The following is a 13,921-nucleotide window of genomic DNA, read 5'->3' on the forward strand; positions in this document are numbered from 1 at the left end:
AACTTAGGAAGTATACTTAAGAGATATTACTATCATTTAAACTCACAAACCCTAATATATACCCATGGCGGACACTACTCAAAGTACTGGTTTCCTCCTTCCTAGCAGGCAAATATTTTCTTTATGAAATTCTATGATCTCACAGGAAAATGACCTTTTAATATTATATTCCAGCTTTCAATCTTTAGGACTTGATTTGTATTTAGTCAGTGGGCTAATCATAGACGTTGCCTGTTTGTGAACGGTCTAGTTCTGGCTCACAATGAGGAGCTCTCTTTTTATGTGATTGATTGATTGATTGATTTTAAGATTTTATTTATTTATTTGACAGAGAGAGACAGCGAGAGAGAGGGAACACAACAGGGGGAGTGGGGGAGGGAGAAGCAGGCCTTCCCCGGAGCAGGGAGCCCGGAGCAGGGAGCCCGATGCAGGGCTCTATCCCATGACCTGGGATCATGACCCGAGCCGAAAGCAGATGCTTAAGGACTGAGCCACCCAGGCACCCCTCATGTGATTTAATTTTAAAGGAGGTTGCTGCTTTGTTCCGTAAAGTTGACTGATAACCTGAAGATTTTCAAAAGGTTGAACAGTGAGTTCTTTAGTTTAAAGATAATAATGGTATTTGAGTTTTTTGTGGTTAATTTTCCATTTAGCTTTGAAAAAAAACAACAATCAGAATTTTATAGTTGAAAAGGAATATAGAACTATTTCAGCCCCGTGCTCTCATTTTTGGGTGAGGAAACAATAGTTACGGAGATACCAAATGGAAATAGATAAAATGTTTAAGAATTTGAACTGCCTTTGGCAACCACAGCATGGGAAGAAGCAAAGCTCCTGGTTTATTCGTACTTGCTTTTACTCTCTCATCTCTTCTCTCAAGTCTGCTTCCGTGGGTGCAACCTGGGATTCATAGGCAATTTTAGAATTACACATTTCTTTCTCTTAATTTGTGTGTATTTTCTTTATTTTTATCGATGTTGACTTTGTTTACTATCGAACTTCCCAGAGTCATTGGACAGGGACCACACAGAATGTCAATTTTATTATTGCTCCATTAATAACACGAATAAAGAGGATAATGCCACACATCTTTCTGGCAGAGGGGGAAGGGACAATGGAATCCCAGCAACATACTTCAACAGGGGAGCAAGAACATTGGTGAGAAAGGTTCCCATTGCCTCCTCCCACCTTTTTCTTAACCTCTTTGACCCTCAAGAAGGAATGTGTAAATACGCTCAGTGAAGCTGTGTTTACCTGGCCTTGTGTTCACTCAGACTTGGCCTGAACAGGTGCCTAGGCAAAGGCCCACCATGCCTGAGAATGTGTTTCTTCGGTATTTCGTGGTGCTGTGCATATAGGATCTTAATACAAACCTTCTAAGTGAACTAAAGAACACTGAAAGAGGGCGCCTGGGTGGCTCAGTTGGTTAAGCGACTGCCTTTGGCTCAGGTCATGGTCCTGGAGTCCCGGGATCGAGTCCCGCATCGGGCTCCCTGCTCGGCAGGGAGTCTGCTTCTCCCTCTGACCCTCCTCCCTCTCATGCTCTCTGTCTCTCGTTCTCTCTCTCTCAAATAAATAAATAAAATCTTTAAAAAAAAAAAAAAAAGAACACTGAAAGGAGACAAAACAGCATTTCACTAGAAGCTTCCCAGAGACTAAATCTGCCCATTGCTATTAATAGTTCTCAGAACTTTCTGTGATAAGGCAACAATATTGTTGGTGACTGAAAGTATGATTTCATACAAGAGAACCACTTCTGAACTTTTTAAAACTATTTTTTAACACATGAAATTGCACACAATACAAAATACTTGTTTTACAAGTCGAAATCTTTACAGTTATGGGTACAGTTACAGTAACGCGAGTAATATTAGCGCGTTCACTTAGAGCAAGGTTATTTATCTTCATCGGGCTTAACACAAAGCCAAGGACGAATTATTTGCTTAAACTGCTTTCTAGTCTTTGAATTAAAAAAAAAAAAAGAAAAATGACTTCTACCTCCTGTTTAATATGTTAGAATGATAAACAATGCCAACAATTAAGTAGTCCGGTATCTTTATAAATGGGAGATTGGATTCCAATAGCTTTTAACGTTGTAAATCTTCAAGTTTTGGCTACATTCTGTCTATCAAATTGTCATCATCTCAGCTTTCAGGAAAATTACGTCATCTTTGGTCATAGGTTGCCAAAAAACAGAAACTATAGACTACACCATTTTTTTCCAAAGAATCCTGTATTTTAATGAATAGCTGAATAAATAGACATTAATTATGAAATTCACATTAAGATAGAAGAAAATCCAAACATTCTGATTGCTTTATCTCTTAAATTTGATAGCTACTACAAAACATACTATTTATGTTAGGGTAAAAATAAGCTGAATCACAGGAGTGTAATTGGGAAGTACTGGCAGATACATACAGTAACATGGAGGAGTCATAAAATAAAAGTGTTTATATGTACATATTTTTTTTCCTTTTTTGCATGGAGGAACACTGTTCTATAAAATGGGAAAACACACAGTAGACCACATGCAACAAGAACCAATACAATGTGCACAGCAGTAGGATCAAATAAGACAAAAGAACTATGGGTTTAAAAAATAATTTGGGAGCAGAAAAAAAAAAAGAAAAAATTGAAACCTGGAATGCTTTCTTCTTGAGGTTTCAGAATATAAATTTGTCTAACAAGCCTCTTGATAGTTTTCAAAAGTTCCCACTTGACCTCTTACGGTTTAAGTGTAGAGCTAAAAATAAACCATCATATTATACAAAACTTTGTATATTAGCATACAAAAGGTAACAATTTACTTTTTGTATAAAATATAACCTTTTGATAGTATATTTATTTCACATATGTATAAATATAACCCAAAGAATATGTTTTGAGTATTTCTACCAAAATATTCTTTACAAAAGTTTACAAAACAAGTCATTTATTCATATTTACAACTTAGCACAGAAAAGATTCTGGGCCAGTGACGTTGGTATTGTGTAAAAGAAAGAGTGTTCTTCTAGATTTTTTAAAGATTGAGAGAGGGCTTTGCAGAACTTTCAAAATATGATCTTTTTTAGAACAGATATCCAAAGACTTATTTATTAAACAAGTCCAGTTAAATTACATCTGATAATTGAATATGTGGGCATATAACTAAAAAGGTTGAAGATAAACTATGTTCTTCCGTAATGAGGAAAACGACAGTGATATTTTGCATCCATTCCAAATCAGCACATGTCCTCCCCATTTTATAGCTGATCTGTGTGTGGGCGCTGAGGTGACATGACTCAACAAGAACTCTTTCTCTGATACAGTGCTCAGCCCTGAGGGAGAAAACCTGGATGTGCAGGGTCTGTCTAGCATGTGGTGAAGACGTCTCGTATCAGGGAGCCAAGAATGAATACATCGCTACTGGAGGACACATCACATTCTCTTTAGCTGTTCACCCAAAATATGCCCAAATCAGGACAGATTGTTTTCTCTCTCAATTATGCTTTCCTTCAAACCCTGTGAAATAGATTTGTACCCAACCATACCCACCATTTCTTGTCCTGATCTTCTGTTTCTTATCTCCAATCAAAACAAGATACCTTCTTATCTCCGTTTTCTTACAAGTCAGTCTCTGGTCATCAAAATAAGCAGGGAAGACAGGGCTCAATTTCACTCAGCATGGGAACTAACCAGCAGGCGTGATCACAATAAGCAACATCCCAGGTTATTTGTGGCTAGATAAATCTCCTTTGTAGCCATGTCCCACGGGATGTTTTCTTTTTGAAATAGTGAAATCTGATGCAGACAGGTATGCACCAATATTTCAGTACGATTAGGACAAGTTGTGATTTTTATCTAAGACTTGGAAATGGATTCAGGAATTGGTTGTGGAAGCCCAAATAAAGTTGGAGAGCTCTGCAATCTTGTTTCATCACTAGACACGGCATGTTGCGGAACTACGGCGTACGTGGGAAAACTGACCAAGTGAGAGGTGAATCTGGGGAAGAAACTCTATATAATCCATTGGATGTTCTCTAGCTTCTCTGGCTTTCCTCTACTTGGGGCACTGTTTGGTTACTCCAAACAAACCTATAACATTTTAATCTACCCTGGACGTTTTAGGAAAACTAAATGAAAAGACAAGAGTGGGAAGATTAAACCACACTTATTATCTATTAGAGCAAATGAAGGAATTTGTTGCTTGTTGCTGGGAACTAGAACCTCCATATGACATGGGATTCAGCAAGCGACAAGCTCTATTACTTTTCTTTCAGGGAGGAAAGGAGCTTGGGAAGCCTATTTTACACAACTAATCACACATCAACATCACAGTTCTGTTTGGGAAAACTGGATACTGTGTCCTGGAGTTTAGACAGGGAAAGGTGATCCCAAGATTTTACTTTCAGGTTTGAGACTTAAAACAAACATTTGAACCAAGCACTGCAGTTAACTTTCTGCTTCCACGTGTAAGCCAAGGTATCTTCACATAGTCCAACTAAAAGTCAAGAGTTTGGCCTTTACAGAGTCCTTGTGAAATACTGCCTTTTAGTGCGTGGAGTTTATTAATTGTCTCCCTCTTCTCCTTTAGGAGTTGTTCCCCAAGATCTCATCAAGATTGATGTCTTTCATCCAGTCGTCATTACCAGGCTCTGTCTTCAATAAAGAATCAATGAAATCAGCATCGCTGTTCAGGGCAGGGCCCATGTTATCGGTCTGTTGGTTGAGAAAGTCAAAAGCTAAGTCACTGCCATGGTCAGTTCCTTGAAAAGCCCTGGAACTTTGGTTGGGTGAAGGGAAACTGCCCGGGGTCAGGGATGGCGGCTGGCTCAGGCCTGTCCTCGACTGACTCAACCCTGTTCCTGACTGGTTCAAATTAGGCAAAATTTGTGTGCTGAGCTGATTGGGTCTGAGGTTCAGACTTCTGAGCGGACCCATGGTCTGTCCATTCAACGTCTGGCTCATCTGGCTCATGGGTCTCATCTGCACTGCTGGTGTGAGCTGGTTAGGAGCCACGGGCCTCTGCGAGAACTGCTGGCTGCCCACTGCCTGCTGTAGGGACTGGTTTGGAGTATAGGCCGCAGGTGCACCTGCGGGGAAGCGGACGGCCGTGGACTTCAGGGCTTCCTGTGGCTTGGTTGTCGCTTCTTGAGAGGCCCAGTTTGGGGCTGTTGTGCTGGATGTGATCATTACATTCGACGTTCTCTGCGCTGGCATGCTTGCCATGCTGTGGGTTAAATTTGGTCTTACCTGCTGCGAATTGCTAACAGGTCCAGCTCCAAAAGTGGCCACGTTATTATTATTATTACTTGCCCCTAAGGTAGGTGGCCGTGGCATCAGAGGGGTGTTCTGATTTGCTATCAGTTGGTTTGGGTTTCTCTGCTGGGTCAGCTGATTCACTCCTGAAGTGACGCTGTATGTGCCAGGTTGACTGCAAGGCAGATTTCCATACATCCCCATATTCTGAACTGCTGTGGGTAACGATGGCATTCTCGTCCCATGCGAAGTAGACATGAGGCTGGAATTCGAAGTCAAAATGGTATGTGTTGAAACTGGGTTTGCCAAAGCCTGGTTAGAGTTTAAACTCACAGCTGATGAGCCACCTGAGAAAAAGAAGATAATTATGTTAGTTTACAACCATAGGTTATCTCCTCTTTTATAGCAATTTGCAATAACTTATCCACTCTGAAACTGTTGTAAGGTGTAAGAACAAATAAAGAGAAATAATCATCACAGCATCTTATGTAAAAGGAGTAAGACAGCTTTTGGAGGGAAGTATCACCTAGGTCATCCCTTGGTCAAGAGTTTACATATTATAGAGAAAAAGCCTACGATAAAATGGCTCTGGTTTTTAGGTTTTACTTTATTCCTCTTCTGGAGTCATTGAGGGGAGGTGATAGTCAATCTTTCTTTCATTTTGAATTAGCTTTACTCTGTTCCAAGACCAAAGACTAGAACCTTGATTAACCAGCTGTTGTGAAATCCAGGCTACTGGTTACCTCAGGGTCCAAATAAGAAAGTGTGGATTAATCCTATATACGGCTGCTAGATTAATATTCCACACTTATGGCCACGAAAATCATGTCCAGTTATTCATCCGCATCGTCCCCATTCAAGAAGCTTCCATGAGTGGCCCCCAAGTGTCCAAAGGGAAAATACCCATCTCTTTAAACATCTAGAATTCAAAGTGTCCATGCTCCAGTGATGATTTCCATGTAGAAAGTCCTCCACTCCAGGAGGCATAGTTACTATTGCATTGTTATCCACATACCATGAGCCACCTGTGCTCATGCTATTTCCCTCTCATATGATGCCCTTCTTAACTCCCCAAACCCTACTTTTCCTTCAAAGCTCAGGCCAAAGTCTAAGCTCCTTCACTGAGCTTCACCTCATACTCCAGCCTGCTCTTTCCAGCGGGATTTGCTCTTTGAAGTTTTCACTTAGCACTTAGCTTTTGTATTGGGAAATCCACGGAACCTCAAAGAGGAACCATGAATCATAGGCTGCTGGATAGGGAGGCGCATCACATATCAGATAGTGATTAGTCAACACGTTAAAATCTTCCTGACTCGGGGAGGTGAAAGTCATCATGGGAAGACATCTTGAGAAGCAAAAATGGAATGTCAGAAAGATAAAAGTAAGTGTCTGGTGGATGATTAAGCTCCATGGGGGAAAGCATTTTTGCCTGTTTGGTTCACTGTCCTAGAGTAAAGTCTAGTGGATGGTGCAAAGTAGGTATTTGATTCATATTGAATGAATGAATGAGTAAATTAGAGACTGAAGCAAATATGTAACTTGGAGCAAGATACTCTTTTAAAGTACCCTCCCTGCACAGATGCAGGGAGGCCCAGAGATCGGAAATGCTAAGGAAGGAGAATTAGACACATACAGAAATATCAGAACATTACAGTAGGAGAACATGGCTGTGGTTGTAGCTCTAGGGAACCCCAGAACGGTTTGGGGATAGCTAGCATGGCACACAGCCTGAAGGGCTGAAGTCCTTGCTATTTGTTTTAAAATGTCTCCCACTAGACTACAGACCCCTTGAAGGCAGGAACAGCCTCTTGTATCTCCCTGTAGGTCCACACTGAGCACAAAGCCCTGCACTGGGAGGGCAGGAAGAGTTTGATAAAGAGGGATCAGAGTCGGGTATGAGACGCTGGAACAGTAAAGAGTTGACAGACAGCCAATGAGGGTAAGCAACAGCATCTTGGTATCTAAGGGTTTCACGAGAAGGGAATGGACACTATGACAGTGCTATGAGAAAAAATTTAGAGGTTTTAAAAATCATTCCCTCTAGGTGCCCTCTATTTTGACAATATGCCCTGAGAAGGTTTTTAAGAGGAGAGCAATAGTTTTAAACAACCACAATAGAGAGAATTTCCATAAAGGTCACAAAATAGTAATCACAGTTAATATTTAGAAGTCCCGAATATGTGGTAAAAATTGTTCCATGTACTTTTCATACATCATTTCTAATATTAACAATTTGGGCAAGGTGATTATTACTGCACTGAGATTAAAGTAAAAAATGATAAAAGAGTTTGTGTTGTGCTTGTTGGTTATTTCATTGTCAGAAGACATGGGAAGTACAATGCTCTAGAGTACTGATTCTTATCCATTTGGGGATCGGCAATTGGATGCCAAGGATCCCTCCCTTAGGAAGAGGCCCATGTGCACTGTGAAAGGAACTCGCAGGTGCCTACCAAGCATCCAACCTCCCTGTCTCCCTTAGAAACAGACCCTTGATTTTGCAGCAATGTGCCAAGCTGAAAAACCACATTTCCCAAACTTCCTCGGTGATGGAGGGGTCCAGATGAATAAATTTTGGCTAGAAGTAGAAGTTACTAGGTGAGAGTCCAAGAAACCTATTTTATTTTTTTTAAAGATTTTATTTATTTATTTGAGAGAGAGAGAGCACAAGAAGGGGGAGCAGCAGAGGGAGAGGGAGAAGCACAGACTCTCTGAGCAGGGAGCCCGACATGGGACTCGATCCCAGGACCCAGAGATCATGACCTGAGCCAAAGGCAGATGTTTAACCAACTGAGCCACCCAGGTGCCCCTCAACAAACCTCTTTTAAAAAGAGAATCTGACTCATTTGGGAGGGCATTTTACCTCTTCCTTTCTTTCACCCTTCTACCTGGAATACGACGTGAAGGATGGTGGTGTGGTGGCCACAAGGCAGCCCTTAGGGTGGAAGCTCCATGTGAAAGAAGGTGGAGCAGGAAGACGAAAGAAGCCTTGACCCCTGACAACACTGTACGGCCACCTGATCAGCCTGAGACTGCAATCCTTGAGACTCTTTTATATGAGTGGGAAAAGAAAAGCCCAAACATCCACCTTGAATTTTGTATAATATTTCCAAGGCTCCTAGCTTCCTCTGAACCCACTGATAGGCCATGGTGTAAGAAGCCATGTTCCAAATGAACCTCCATCGTGTCTTTCAGCCACATTGAGGACAAGTGGAGACAAGAGGATCGGGCTTTATGCAAGTTCCAAGACGGAAGAATGTCTGCTTACCTTACATGATCTGGGTCAGGATACCTTGCTGGGAGGACAATGGTGGAACCGAGGAGTTAGAAAATATTTAAGCTCTCTTGAACTCTCAGAGGTAATTCGGAGGGCAGTGAAATATGTGAAGAGAGGACAAGAATCAGCAAGAAATGATGAAAGGACTAAACACCACTCAAGTTTGGTCTTGATCTGCAAGTTAAATGGGAGCTAGTGCAGGATTCTAAGAAAGATGCTACATTTCCCTATGAGGTGGGGAGAGGAGGAAATGTTAAAAACTGAACAGTTTTTTTCTTCTACAGTTATGATTTTTACTGATTTTTAAAAGATTTTATTTATTTATTAGAAGGAGAGACAGCAAGAGAGAGAGGGCATGAGCAGGGGCGAGGAGCAGAGGGAGAAGGAGAGGGAGAACTAAAGGGAGAGGGAGAAACAGACTCCCCACTGAGCAGGAAGCCCAAAGCGGGGCTCGATCCCAAGACTCCAGATCATGACCTGAGCCAAAGGCTAGATGCTTAACCTACTGAGCCACCCAGGCGCCCCGTTTTTAACTGATTTTTAAGAATACTCACCAGAATACTGAGCAGCAGTTGGCTGTATATTGCCTGTGTTTCTTCTTTGGTCTTTGTAATCTGGCGGTGGCCTTGTCAAATGTCTATTTATCTGATCCTGTGGAGCAATCTTCTCCTTGAATACACAAATGAAATCATATTAAGTTGCATGCTTACTTTCCCACTTGTAAACATTTATAGACTGTCATTCAAAAAAGTAAGACTGCAAGAAAAATTTTGCAGCCATGGTTGCGAATCATACACCTTATTTACTAGTGTTACTTCAGAAACTGGTCTTTTCAATTTCAATAAATTTCCTGCGTGGAAGTATAATTTCTACCTCTCCTCAACACTCAACGTGTGTTTGGGGTCTAGCAGCTAATCTCATTTTCTTTATTTTGCAATTAGATTTCAGTGAGAGCTAAATTCCTGTGATTTTTGAGATGGTGTTTCTAGTTTTATTTTGTAGCACACCTGATATGCTTTGGTACCCATTTTTTAATTCTGGTCCCATGGAGTGTGGAAGGCATAGGAGTAGGGTTACCAGAGAAAATACAGGACTCTCACTTAGTAACTTGGAAACTCTATATTTTTATTTGTTAAGTCTGGCAACCCTAGATAGGAGGAGATGCCAGGAGATATCCTATCAGGTATTGGTAGGGGCCTTATACACATATTACCTTATTTTTTCCCCTCTAAAATAACGCTTGAAATAGGTGTGATTATTCCCACTTAACAGATGAAGAAATGGAAGCTTCCTTAGGCCAAGTAATTTGCCAAAGATCAGAGCAGTAGAACAGAAATCGGATGCTGAGTCAAAGAATCTGGCCCTTTCCCTGCCACACAATACAGTACCTGCTTCTCTGTTTCTCTGTGCCCCATTCTCAAAGCACAGAAGTCTCCCAGGCCCCCTTCTTTTCTTCCTTCTGGAATCTGCCACCTTTAGATCTCTAGAGGAGGTGAGTTTGGGAGCTAAGAGAGGAAATGGGTACGTTCTTTTTATATTGTCAACGCCTTTAGCCAAAGACTACCAGGAACACACCTGCTGGGTTTATTGCTCATTGCAGCATGGGGGACCATGGGGTGTCTCAGTACTAGAGCGTTAGAAAGAACCTATCCTAGGATTTGGGCATTAATTGGATGATTTAAGGAGGGTCTAAGGAAGCAATGATTTGTTCTAGGTTGTAAGCTGTCAAAGTGAGGTTGATTCTATTATTGAGTAAAGTAGCCATTGCTCATTTAGCAAAAGGAGGGGTTGGTATTTTGTGGGTTACAGAGTGACCTTGTGTCTGTATTTAGATAAAATTATGAAGTGGCCTTATTTTGTCTCATTTTATCATGGTCTCAGAGTAATCCCATCTGAGGTTGGTATTCATCCGTCTGACAAAAACCAAAATGGCCTGGCTGCGAGTGTCATATCAATCTGGACAATCAGGGACTGCTTTTTTTTTTTTCTCAACGTGGATCAGGAAGTTTTTAGAATTGCTTTACTGCAACTTTGTATGCACCCCAAAGCAACCTCCATTTTCAAAGGTAAACATAACTGGCGTAGGTAGACAGAGAACAATATAATTACAGAAAAGTCAATAAATAGAAAAGAAAACCGTGTAAAGATAGAAGGATAAATTAGATGGAGGCCAAATGTGCACTGGCCAACTTAGAGCCCACTTGAACCATGTATTTCTCAGTTTCCCATCAAATTCCAAACTTTCAAAGTAGAACAAATCTACTATAAAGGAAAAAAAAAAGGCCTTAAAACAACAACAAACCAAGTTCAAATTCTTGTTTCTAAGAAAAAAACTTGAAAGACTCACAGGGTTTTGGGGGCATCAAGTAATTCGGATGAAACACAATTTTGATGAGCTAAGTGTAAATGAATCAGAAACATATGGATTACATTTCTTTTAAATATGGGTTTACAAATTAAGGAAAAAAGTGGTTGGTGAAAGTCTTTATGGTTTTGCCCAAACCCTAAATGTTTAAGAAACAGCTTGAGATGTTCCATGAACCCAAATGTGGTGATGTTCAACCATGCCTGCTGTAAACTATTGTGCAAGCTGACAGTTTTGATTTTTTTGCCAAGCATGGGACTTTCTGAATTCTTCTCTTTTTCAAAAGCATCTATCATTTTTTCTTATATAAGTAGGTGTTTCTGCTGTTTATACTGAAGAAAACAGGATTTGTGCATGGGGGTGTGTGTGTGTGTGTAGAGAGAGAGAGAGAGACAGAGAGAGACAGAAACAGAGAAGAGAGGATCGGGCTCTTGGTTCCCCATTAAAGACTAGATCTCAAATCTGAACTTATTTTTATGTATATTCAAGCTACTTACTGACCTTTTATTTCCCTGAGGGCTAAATTAGGTTGCTCCGAGGGTTAACAACACATCTCTGGACACCTGAGTTTCTTGAACTACTTGCTCGCACATGAGTTAGATTTAATGGCCTGGTATACGGACTATCATGGAGAGGCCCTGTTGTCACTTCACGCTGAGAGGTAGCAAAGACCCGATTGTGACACGGAATGTGGGCTGCTCCCACTCCCATTCCGTGCAAGAGGATGACAGTCCCCTTCTGTGTAAGCGTAAACTCACAGGCCATCCCTGAGACTAGGTGAAATTGAACTTCTCAACTAATGTCTCATCTCGGACCCAATAATTCAACCCAATAAACCTGGCCCTGAAAACCTACTATAGAAATAACCTCTGTGGCGTTTATCGGTCCTGCTTCAGTTCTGCCATCTCAAAGTGTGCAATGTAGATAATTCTAGGACCTCCCTCATAACTGCGATTGTAAGGACCAGTCCTTTACCTCTGTGAAAGCTTGGCGAGGTGCCTGGCACACAGAAGGTGCACAAAATGTGTTGGTTATCACGACGCCCATCGTGTTACGCACGACTCATCTTTCCTCGTTGGGCTTCATTGGTGGGAGAATAACGGGGAGTAAGGATAACGCACTTTCATGAGAAAATGTCTCAATTTAGGCGCCTTTCTGGCCTTGCCAACTGATTGGAAATGACTACATTAGCATATGCTAATGTAAAGCCAGATCAAAGACTGTTTCTTCCTGGATATGCTAAAAAGCACAGGCACCCTCAATGGCGTCCGAACAAAGAGCAATGTGAGTGGTTTGTAAAAAGCACAAAAACAGCAGTCCCATTTCTCATGCATCTCTCACAGCTTATGCCACTGCCCTTTGCACCTGTCCCAGGGGTGACTCAACTGGGGCCCAGCGAGAGTCCGGCCAGTGCCAGGACACGACCCTCGGGGCACGTTTCCCTGCCTTTTCATCAGAGCTGAAAATCCAGAAATTCGACCGCTGCGTGTTATAATTCAACACATTAGAAGTACTGATGGGAATAATGAGAGTCAATCGGAGATTGCATGTTTTTCTCTCCTAGCGCCCTTGTTTCTGAGCTATTTAGATGATGAAGATCAAAAAAAGGGAGGGAGTTGGTGGGACAGCTGGAGTTTCCAAAACTTACAGAAGATTTGTAGAAATTGGTTGTGTCGCTTTGTGATCCAGTCCGTGGCACCCCTACACCTGATACCTCAGGGCAGTACTCAAGGTCACCTGTACATTTATTGCTCACTATTCCTTATTCATCCCTCACTATATCTTCTCTCCTGCTCTAGACTCCAAACTTATTCCATTTGTCATTCCTCAAAAATAATGATTATGTTACTATTTACACTTTTCATCTTGTATTAAATATTTTAGAATATAATCTCAAGCCCATCAACAAATATACACCTGGGCTGTACCTTTTGTTGTCTGGCCCCTCCTCACCTAGTCTATCCATCAGAATCCAACAGTCTTCAAGGTCAAAGTCAAAGTCAAATTGTACCTCTTCTGGGAGACTTTCTTTAATCTCTCCAGGCTGGATGTTATCTTTCCTCCATTACCTTTTCTCTTCCTCTGTTCATACTTTTATTGTAATGCAAATCTGAGTTTAGCGCTTCCTTGTTTCAAATCCTTAAAGTCCTCTCCCTTGCTTTTCAGACAGGGTGAATTTATCAAGCTCTACCCTCTGGCCTCTCATCTCTGGCCTCCTTGCCTATTACTTCCTTAACCTCTACTTCCATCTACTACATCATTATACATTATTGTCTCTGAGTCTTTGAATATGCTGGTTCTTCTGGCCTGAACATCTCCCTCCTCTTTCTCCCATCACCTACTTCACCTTCAGATCTTCAGTAGACATAATTTCCTCTCTGAAACCATTTCCAGTACTCACTACATCACAGCATTTTAATCACCTGCCTTCCAATCACCTGTATTTCACATCCCTGTGGGCTCTAAGCTCCTTAAGGACAAAGACATGGTCTATTTTATTTATAGCCATTTTCTCAGTGTAAATTCACTAATATTTACCGAATGAATGGTAGCACTTACCACATCCTAGATTTCTGACTTTTACTACAAAGCTCCTTGAGTATAAACATTTTTGTTTTGTTTTGTTTTTCACATCTCTGTGTACCTTGACTCTATCAACTTGGAGATGGTTAACTTTGCCCCTTTTTTCTTTCATTTGGCCAAATTGTCTAAAGGGAGAGAATGAAACTTGGAGATGGGGCTTGGTGTTCGGAGGCAGGGGGGTTTGAACCCGTGCCCGAGTGTACACGTCTGAGGACGTGGAAGGGAGAGCAGATAACAGTGAAGAAGGGCTAATGCTCAGGTCCTGATGGGGAAATAACCATCTTGCCTTTCTTTAAGGCCAGTTAACTATGGTGAAAGTTGGAAATATATCCTGTTTCCTTTAAAAACATCACCCCTTCTGAGATGCTTTATTTTGGAAGTCAAATCTTCAGTTTTGAAACCCCATGCTGGCTTTTACAACTGTTTTGGAAACTCCTTTTATCTCTAAAATCAGTTTG

The 13,921-nt window shown here is 41.3% G+C and overlaps 1 protein-coding gene across 1 annotated transcript in view; it reads right to left on the bottom strand.

Moving 5' to 3' along the window:
- Positions 1-1,022: 1,022 nt before the first annotated feature.
- The window catches only part of MAML2 (mastermind like transcriptional coactivator 2), a 337,855-nt gene continuing 324,956 nt past the window's right edge, over positions 1,023-13,921 (bottom strand). The window contains exons 4-5 of the mRNA XM_078058725.1: positions 9,070-9,184; positions 1,023-5,588 (exon numbers count right to left, since the gene is read on the bottom strand). Coding sequence (XP_077914851.1) covers positions 4,573-5,588; positions 9,070-9,184 — 1,131 coding nt within the window. The 3' untranslated portion in view covers positions 1,023-4,572. The remainder of the gene's footprint in view (positions 5,589-9,069; positions 9,185-13,921) is intronic.

Source organism: Halichoerus grypus, chromosome 11 (genome assembly GCF_964656455.1).
Source record: "Halichoerus grypus chromosome 11, mHalGry1.hap1.1, whole genome shotgun sequence".
Lineage (NCBI taxonomy): Eukaryota > Metazoa > Chordata > Mammalia > Carnivora > Phocidae > Halichoerus > Halichoerus grypus.